Source organism: Emydura macquarii, unplaced genomic scaffold (genome assembly GCF_026122565.2).
Source record: "Emydura macquarii macquarii isolate MOO-44397 ecotype Brisbane River unplaced genomic scaffold, CSIRO-AGI_Emac_v2 contig_71, whole genome shotgun sequence".
Lineage (NCBI taxonomy): Eukaryota > Metazoa > Chordata > Testudines > Chelidae > Emydura > Emydura macquarii.
The window spans coordinates 340,220-350,375 of record NW_027130208.1 but is presented as its reverse complement, the minus strand read 5'-3'; the positions used below and the strand labels follow the sequence as shown (position 1 = coordinate 350,375).

The 10,156-nt window shown below is 47.5% G+C and overlaps 1 protein-coding gene across 4 annotated transcripts in view; it reads right to left on the bottom strand.

The window, feature by feature from the left end:
• LOC137148004 (SRSF protein kinase 3-like) overlaps nt 1-10,156 on the bottom strand; it is a 36,980-nt gene continuing 26,824 nt past the window's right edge. For all 4 annotated transcript variants that reach the window (XM_067540415.1, XM_067540424.1, XM_067540441.1 and 1 more), the window contains 5 exons: nt 5,896-5,967; nt 5,591-5,665; nt 5,159-5,256; nt 4,430-4,544; nt 1-2,448 (listed from right to left, as the gene is read on the bottom strand). In XM_067540415.1, coding sequence (XP_067396516.1) covers nt 2,359-2,448; nt 4,430-4,544; nt 5,159-5,256; nt 5,591-5,665; nt 5,896-5,967 — 450 coding nt within the window. In that variant the 3' untranslated portion in view covers nt 1-2,358. The remainder of the gene's footprint in view (nt 2,449-4,429; nt 4,545-5,158; nt 5,257-5,590; nt 5,666-5,895; nt 5,968-10,156) is intronic.

Sequence of the window (10,156 nt, the reverse complement as noted above, 5' to 3'; positions counted from 1 at the left end):
ACTAGTGGGTTCTCTCCTTTTCCCAGAATCTTAGCCAAAGCAGGAGGAGAACCTACCCCAAAAGCATTTCCTGCACTGCCCGCTGAGATGCAAAAGAGTGCTGAACAAGCCAGGCAACAATAGGAACCACTCCCCCCATGAAAAGGGAAGTGGAAGAAGGAAAGCAGCATTGGGATATTCTACTCTCTTCTTGAAGGCAAATAAATAAATTGTAACAGCCACAACAGAACAGTACAACACTCAGGAAAGATCTCTTTTTGGGACAGGGACCATGTCCAGTTTGTACAGCACCCAGTGTAGTGTGGCCCCAGCTCTGCTCGGAGCCTCTATTCTGCAGCTTCACTTTGTAAATGTAGGTACTTATACAGCCTCTATTTCTGTAGGTACTGACCAACTAAAGTGACTCGTCCCAGGTTAAACAGGAAGACGGTGTCAGAACCAGAAATCGAATCCAGATGTCATGAGTCCTGGACTAGTGCTTTAATTGTAATGCTATTCTACTATTCTATAAGGTGCCTCCAACTCTTACAGGTGGAGTATCCTATTCAGATGTCACTCATCTGTTCTCTCATTCCCAAACCTGTGATCTTCCCTCCTTACATCAACATACAATGCAGGAGACAGATCCACCAGTTGGTAGGCAACTACAGTGAACTATAAATATCCAGCATCACTTATTTATGTACTTAACTGGTACATACCTTGGATAATAGTCTGCTTCACACCCGTGTTGCCATTAAAAGTCATCCCTGCCTCAGGGGGTTTAGGACTGCCATAAAAATTCTTTGTTATCTCTATTCCAGCAAAGAGTCCTAACTGCGTAACAGCTTGTGTATTCTACTATAGTCTGCAATATGAGCACATGCCAGTAATTTGTTTTCATTTGATGAAAAGTCTTAGATTTGCTATGCAGGTCAAATATAAACAGGTAAGTGCTGTTAGTGAACTTTATGCACCTGCAAAGCAGCAACACTGACACTACAAACACAGAGGAGGGTCTCCTCTGAGAAATGGATCAGGCACGTCAATGTCTTGTTTATTAACAAGTGTCCAAGTTCAACATGGATACCATAGCATGTAAGCCAAAGGCCTCTCCATAAGGAATACAGGAGGTTGAGCAGGTTCTGGTCACAAGCCCACTTGGCACAGGGGCAAAACAACACTATGGAAACATGCAAACAGGGAAGATGCTGCCACAGGCCAGTACCTACACATAGATGCAATCAGCCAAGCCTACAGATAACTAAAAGCCATTACTGTCACCCAAAACACCCAAGACTATTTTCTACCAACTGGATAAAGTCCACTAGAAATTCCACCTAAGCACATGTGCTTATGGAACCACAACCAAGACCTAAAAAGCAAGATAATAGGGGTGGGGAAAAATTACCTCCCTCCCCTCTTGAATGTGAAATATTAATCCTAATTTAATGCCCATTTTCCTCACGTACAGTAATTATTTCAACAGCACATTTCGTAACAAGATCAATCCTGAATCACTGCCACGATTTAATGTATACTACCAGAATAGGCTTTGGGAGGATAGGAATTGCCAACCAAGGGTCTAATCAGTCCTATATCTTGTCTGAGAGTGACCAGTCCCAGCTACATGAGGAAAGTGCAAGAAATTCCTGTAGCAGGCAATTATAACCTGCCCCTCAGAGTTCTTTCCCAGCTTTGAAGCAAGAGGGTTTATTCTTCCTTCAGATCTAGCTGACCCCCATAAACCTACTTAATGCAACTGTGGATGTTCTTACCCATTTAATCAGCCAATATTTGAAACCCATTTTCTATGCAAGGGGTTAAGGACACACACCTCCTTCACAAAAATAAAATGCCCTCCCATCCACAGCATGGTCGTGCACATTCCTTGGATTTCAACAAGCCTCTAGAACTTCAGGGCATACAGACAGTGAGAATGAACAGCGCCACACCCTCACTACACACAGTGCAAGGAAAGGAAAGGCATCTCAGAATTGCATCTTGTTCATAAGTTTGTTTCAGAAAATACAAGCCTTGCTTCGAGAAGATTTCTAGGGAAGCTAGAGGTAGGATCATGTGGCAACTCTCCAATCCACCTGCAGCAGAGCAGAAAGAGTATTACCTCTCACCAGTCCTGGTCTAGCAAGACTTCCCTCAAGTGGAAGGAAGAGAGGCTGCCTCCTCGCCCTAGCTCCATTTCGCCCCCTGCAGCACCCGCAGGCAGAAAGGAGAGCAGCTGTCTAGTTCCTAGGACACTCTGAAGGACCTGAGATGCTGTTAGCAGGTGCTTCTTTCTCCACATCATATTTAGATTGCTTGCAAATTCCACAGTATGCAGCCAGATACAGCACAAAGGAATAGGCTTTGGTGCTGTCCTCAGTTCAAAAGCTTCAGCTTCCCAGTCACCTTATTCACGATTTCTTCTTCTCCAATTATGGCAAGGACAGTGTATGATCCAGCTGAAACCTACAGTGGGGAGATAAGCATGCAACTGTATCAACAACAGTTCAGGTGATGGTGGACATTCAATTCTGATTTAAAGACTTCAAGTGACAAAGTCTACCCTAGTCCTAGATAAGTTGTTCCAATGGATAATTAATCTTCATGGTTAAGAATTTGCACCTTTTTAAGTCTGATTTGTCTAGCTTCAGCTTCCAGCCATAGGATCTTGTCATGCCTTTGTCTGATGGGAGTCCACTACTATCAGAAATCTTCTCCCCATCTAGATATAGACTGATCAAGTCACCTCAACTTCCTGGATAAACTAAATAGATTTAGCTTCTTTAATCTGGAAAGTATATATAATAAGAAGTCAAATCATTTTTGTGGATCTTCTTGGAACCCGCTCCAACATCTTTTTAGAGCGTTGGAACCAGAAATGGACATAGTACAGTAGTCCAACAGTCTCAATGTTGTATATGAAGTTAATACCGCTTTCCTACTTCTGCATCATCCAAGGATCACATCATCATCACACAATCTCACATTCAGCTGATTTCCACCCTGATCCCTAAGTCACTCTCAGTGTCAGTGCTTTCCAGGATGTAGTCCTATAAGTGGGATCTACATTCCTGGTTCCTAGATATATGACTTTGCTTTTGGCACGCACACATGCACTCTCTCTCTTCCCCCCACCCTTCCTTTAGTGAGCCCGGGTTACCATGTAATCCAGATCACTCTATTCTGGAGCAGTCCTCATTATAGTGACATTGATTTTATATTTTCTTCTAAACCATTGGTAAAGATATTGTGTAACATTGGCCCAAGAACAAATCCCTGCAGGACTGCACCCAGAACACCCCTATTGGATAATTCCCCAATTTAAATTTATTGTTATGTATTTCACAGTTAACCAGTATTTAATCCATTTAATGTGCATTTCATGATTTTGCATATATTTTTTAATCAGACAGTCATGGAGTACTAAGGCATTTGACTTACAGAAGTCTAAATATATTACATTAATTATCTTTATAAGCTTTTTTGATAACCTTACAAATTCTATTGAGTTTTCCTGACAAGACTCGTTTTCCATAAAGCTGTCTTGATAGGTATTAACTATACCACCATCCTTCAATTCTTTACTGAATGCATCCCAGATCAGCTGTTTCATTATTTTGCATGGGATCAATGTCAGGCTAACTGGCCTGCAGTTAGCTCAAGTTACCCTTTTAAAATATTGAAGGGAGGAAAAAAAAAAAAAAAGTCATGCCAGTCTTCTAGTGCTTCAAGAGTATTCCAATATTTGTTAACCACCAGCAACAATGGCTCAGAGAGCTGTTCCACCAACTCCTTTAGGCCTCTTGGGTGCAAGATATCCTCTACAAATCTGTTTAATTTTAACATTTGCTGCTTGCTTAGTGTTGGAATAGTAGGTTTTCCATCACCATTGTAGGATGTGAATAAGTCATCAATATTTGAAAAGAAGCTGGAACAGAAATATTTACTGAACACTTCTGCTTCTTTGCATAATTATTGGCCATTTTACCATCTATCAAACAAACAGACCTATGTCATTGCTAGAATGTCTTTGGTTTCAGATATTTGAAAAATTCCTTTTGCTTGTCCTTAGTTTTACAGACTATAGGTTTCTTACTGATGCCTTTGGCTTCCCTTTTCAATGTCTTCATAACTTCTAATTTATTGTCATTGCTATCAGTCTACTTTCCCCACTCAGCTTTTTTTTTTTTTTTTAAAAACACTTTTTCATCCCTTAACTAGAACAGTTTAATTGAAGAATCCTTCTTGGATTCTTCCTTATGGGGCTTTTGCATATTCAGTAAAGTTCCTCAGACAGATTCCCAATTATCATCCACATTGTTTTAAATTTTTCCTCCTAATCAGTTTTGCTCACAATTGTTTTCAAGCTTTGGGAAATTGGCCCTTTTAAAAGTGCCAAATGTATTGCATTAGTTACAGATACACACTAGATTCCTAGCTTGGTTACCTGTGTTCGCCCTGCATCCTGCACCAGGTATGTTGGCAGCTCCAGGCTCAAAGCCAATGCTTGCAGATCCATCAGGTGGGCAGCGTTTGATCCTTGAACTACAACCTTCTTTGCACTAACAAGGAAAAAGCAAGTGATCAGAAAAAACTCATACTGTCCAGCTAACTCTTATCACAGGCTGCTTGGCTGGGGGAGCAGTGTACAGGGTAAAAAAAGTCATCTGCCTGACAAACAAGTTAGAGATCCATTGCTCATGATCTAGCGACTACAAACGCATTTGCTTCAAATATCAGCATAACAGATATTCTAGATTAATTTGTTATGTTACATTTCAGATAATTTATCTACGAGGGACACAAAAAGCAGACATCTGAAAGCATCCTCACTCCTTTGGCCCTTTCAACTACCAAGCAGAAGGAGAACATTCTGATGTGTACTCATCTTTATCTGTTTAACCATTCAGACCACTGTTTAAAGACTCATTTAGTGGGAATGCTAAATTAACAAAAGGGGAGATTCAGCGGCACAACCAAGGAAAATGCAGCGAGGTACTGTGAAAGCTCTGCTGCTACTCCCATAGCTTAGTCTTCAATATTTCCTGTTATTTCAACCTTTCACCCTCCCTCCCAACAAGGAAGCCTGGTCAACATAAACCAGTCAGAGTGCTTTGTCTGAGTTTTGCAACAGACATTCAATGGGCGGTTTGTCAGGCATACACTGCCATCTTACCCACATTCATCCCACTGGCAGATCATCTCCCTCTCAGTGGATTTTTCCTGTATCAACTGGTACAGGCCAACAGCTGCATGTCCCACCTGGGCTGCTATCTGCAAGGGGAAAGGTTACATCTAAACAGGCTCACCCGGCCAACCCTCCAGCTAGCCTGAGCGATGACGGGCACACGGACAGCCTGCAGCAGCCTATCACCACCCCAGACTGGAGAGGGGCAAGAGACGGTCGTCTTCCCGTGCATGACAAATGCTACTCCGCCCGCTGGGTGACACGGGCACGCATCAGAGCCTAGGCCCCCCCCACAGGGCCGTGCAGCTGCTGGGACCCAGCTCTGGGCACAGTCCGGGCCGGGCCACCGCCGGCTCCAGCCAGGACCGGGCTTCCCGCTGCTCGGCGCTTTCACGCAGCGCCCCGGCCTCGCAGCGTTACCTTCCCGACGCCCATGGCGAGCCCCATGTTCACCACCAGCACCATCTTGTAGCCGCCGCCGCCAGCCTCCCGCTCCTGGAAGGGAAACACGGCAACGGGCCTGTGGGCGCGGCGCTCCGGGAGCCGGGCGGCCAGGGCCGGGCGAGCACAGCGCCGCCAGCCCCACGGCTCAGAGCCGAGCAGCGGGACCAGCGCCGCGCGGAGAGAGCCCGGCCCGGCCCGGCCCCGCCGCGGGCAGCGCTTGGGCGAGCATGGGGCCGGGGCCGGGGCGGGCGGGAGGGAGAGGGGGGCGCGGCCGGCCCTACCTGCGCTTCCAGGCCGCTGAAGTAGAGCTGCGCCGCCGCCTCCGCGGACACGTTCCCGGTCAGCGCCAGCGCCTGAGGAGGGGGGAAGGGAGAGTGAGTGTGAGCGTGAGCGAGCGGCGTGAGTCCCCGAGCCCCGTGCCCGGCCCCGGCTCACCCTGCGCGCCGCCGCCTCCGGCACCCCCAGCTCCCGCAGCGGCGCCAACAGCGCCTCGTCCGGCTCCGCGGCCTCCATCCCGCCGCCTGGCTCCATCCCGCTCTCCTATTGGCTACGTCGCGCTCGCCGGCGCCGTCGTGCCCGCCCAATCCCATTGCTTTCCCGGTCCCTGTCATTCCCGGCCACGCCCCCGCACGCAATCCCCCGCCAGACCCAACGCCGCCAGGCCAGGCCACGCCCCCTCTGAGCCCCGCCTCCAGCCGCCCTTACAGCAAACCCCGCCCTTGGGCTACTCACTCTCACGTGCACCTGACCCACGACCCGTCCGACCGCCCCTCCCCCCGCACCAGGCTCGATCTTCACCCCGTCCCCCATAGCCTCTTGTCCAGCCCTGCACCCCTGTGGCTAGGCCCTACAGCACTCCCCCCCCCCCCCCCCGCCAGCCAAAGGCAAGGGGCCACCCCCTCCTGTGCACATGCCTCCTCGCGTTGGCTGAGATTGCCCTCCACAGGCCCCACCGGCCCTGGCGAAGGATTCTCAGGCATGATCCCTCGGCCCACCTGCCCAAGCTGGGGAGAGGACACAGTGCACCCGTGACTTTGACCCACAACTGCATTACAATGCTCAGCCACATAGTTAGCATGTGGAACTTGGGCACAGGATATAATTGGTCTGAATTCAGGCAGCTACTGAACAATTATCTGGATAACAAGGCCATCCATGGTTACATTAGACAGGATAAAAAGGCAATAGGCTGTCACTCCTCCAACCTCAACCTGTGAGCCAACTGCCAGCTAACAGGGTTGAAGAAGATATTTCCCCAAGGGGAAGGTTGCTCTATAATTGTCCATGCATCTCTCCAAAACATGAAGTACTGGTACATGAAGTGTCTGAGAAAGGATACTGGTTTAGACAGACCACTCATAGGAATGGCCAAAATTAATCCAGTGTGCCTACAGGTATTATTTAGTCCAGTGGTTCTCAACCTTTTAAGTAGCAAGTACCCCCTAATGCCTGAAAATTTTAATAAATACCCCAACCCTCAATTTTGCATGGGATTTGATATTTACAGACTAATGTGAGCCATATGTTGGAAGAAGGGCTGAGTACATAAGGCTGTGATATGACAGATGTCGGAGGGTAGGGCTACCACTTATACACCAGGGGTGCACAACTCAAGAATGTACCTGAGCTAGAGGTGATGTTAGCTAAAGCTTGGAGGCTTTGAGCAGCATGCCAATGCTGGGGAATATAAAGTGCCAGGCCAAATTTTATGCCATAGTTTTGAGAGGAGGAAGGGGTGAGAGAGAGAGAGAGAGAGAGAGGAAAAGAGGGTAACTGGTGAAATCCAGGGCTGTCAGAGTTGTCAATGTCACTGCTCAGCTACAGCAGTGAAATTGACAAGTTTTCTGGGCACTGGGCTTTGAACCAGGGAGGGGGGCTGCCACCTGGGCAAGTTGTAGGCAGCTGCCACGTGGATGCCAGCCCAGGAGGCAGGTGACTGCCACCCAATCCGAGCTGGGGCAGAGGAGGCTTCCACGCCGACTGGGACTCAGGGATGTGAGCAGGCGGCTGCTGCCCATCTTCAAGTCGGGGCGCTGGAGGCTGTCCCTTGGCTCGGAGCCAGGGCGCGGGTGGCTACCACCCAGCTGGGAGGCCAACTCATGAGACACAGGAGGCTGCCACCGGGCTCCCACCTGGGAGCTAGGACCCAGTGGGAAGCAGGGGGGCTGCTGCTGCCTTCCCCAGCAGCTAGTGGCTGCCGCCTGCTTCCCAGCTGGGAACTTGGTCGGGCCAGGAAGCAGGCGGCTACTGCGCGACTTCCCCAAAAGGCGGCAGCTGCTGCCCACCTCCCCTTCACTCTGTTTTCCCCCACGTACCCTCTGCCTGTGTCTGGCGTACCCCCAAGGGTATGCATACCACCGGTTGAGAAACGATGATTTAGTCAATTCCCAAGACCCAGCAAAGTGTGGTATTTGTATATGCTTATAAACCATTCAGGAATAAAGGGACTGATGAACATGAAGCCTTTTCAGAATTGGGCCTGCTTAAGGGAAAGATGCACATGAGCAGGGGACAGGTCAGCCAAGACAGCTGGAATATCCTTTGATACGGTATCCAGCTGTGAAAGCTTCAGCAAATGCAATAGTACCCGGCTGGCCAGTGAGAAAGGAGCATCCACAGATGTGGTATCTAGGATGTGGAAAAGGCATCAAGGAGTACAGTACTGGGGTCAGATTAGGGGTCAGAAAAAGGTAGTTCTCTTCCCCTCCCCCAACTCTGCGTACCTGTAATCCCAGAAGAGCTGAGCACTATTGCTAAAATGATCAGCACTGAAATAGTTAACTGTTGACATGTAAATCACCATCATTAGACACAGAGTTAACACCCATCAAAACATACAAGATCGTTCATAATAAAGACTTACTATTCCCCCCCATTCCTATCCCAAGCAAAAGCCAAGCAAAGAGGCTTTTCTCGCTGAATTTAAGATTTGATTTGTATGTCTTTCCACAAAATCAGCAGGCTAGAGATCTCTGCACAGAGGGCTAGAAACCTAACTTTTCTTTTAATAAAAGCCTAGATTCTGCAGAAACCACTGTGGAAATTGAGTTGTTCTATCTCCATAGAGAGGTTGGTGGCAGGTACATATATGTGGCAATAAATGGGAAAGTAATGGAGTAAAAGCATCTAGGTTCAGAAGCAGAGAGATGGATGCATTGTAACAGATGACAAGTTGCTGAGGAAGGAGAAGGCTGCTTGGGTTATAGTGTTAGGGGAATGGAAGCTGGTGAAAGGATAGGAACACAGGCTGGGAGGGGGAAGAGAAGCTGCCAATGCTCGAGTCCCACTGTGAATTCAATGGATTGCATCTTCAACAGATTCACCATCTGGTATAGTCCTGCATCCTGTGGAATAAACTTTTCTGTGTTCCACCTCCAGCAAGAGTCACTTCCCGAAAGAAGGACAAGTCTGATCTGGATACTGGGAACTCAGCCATGGGTGCTGAAGGCATTTCACGGCTGTTGTCCGTTTGTCTGGTGTGTATTCCAGCATTGGCAGAAGGAAGCTAGCAAATGAAGCAGCCTCATGCTTTGTCCAGTTGTATCTGTCCACGAGGGTGTTATACAGACTGCAAGGGAAAAGCCTGGAAATCCGTAGGAGAGCACCTACCAAAGATGAAATAAGGACAAGACTTCATCATTGAGTGTAAAAGCCTCCTAAGTCCATCTCCTCTTGATATTTTCTTATACATATCCCCCTCCTCCTCCTGATTTTTCCCTGTACCACCCTAAATAATTCCACCAGCTCTTCACACCTCTTTAATATCTGTAAGCTGCCACCCTTCAACTGTCAGCCAGTTATGCTGATCTTTTAAATTCCTCCCAATATATCAACAGTATTCTGGTGATGATAAGCCCAGAAGTGAATTAAATATTTTAGATGCAGTCACATCAGAGCCAATAAAGTCAGAGGCCATCACTTCCCTGCTCTATGATGCCTCTGTGTATGCAGCCCAAAAATGCTTTGGCCCTTTTTTATTCTCATATGTCATTGCAAACTCATATATAATTTCTTTATTAGGATTATTGCTTTTACAGGCCCAGAAGTCTGGTAAACACTTGACAGAAGACAAAAGATAGTCTCTACAACTAAAGAACATGCAATGACTGAGGTTAGGCACATGAGTACGCAGTGGATCAGATGAATTTACAGATATACACAATTCATGAGAATATTATCAAATAATGACTATCTCTGGCTCTCTTCTTGTTGGCACCATGAAAGGAGTGAGCCTTAAGGAGGGACCTGAATAACCTGGGAGGGGCTTGTCAGACCAATATTTGGAGGTTCTTCCAGGTACAGGAGCATGGTAGGGCACCAAAAAGTACAGAGATGGTAGTGAGAGAAAAATGAGTGACAGGTCCTGTGAGGGTGACTGGAGAGGATGACACAGTAAGAGACTAGATGGGAAAATGGGGCGGGATGGTGTCAGGTAGGACCCGGGAATCAAGGGCAAAATGTTTAAACTTGATGAGCCAAAGGGAGAGGCAGCAAAAAAATTCAGAGAGGAGATGACACATTTGAGACGGTTTGGGTTGATAG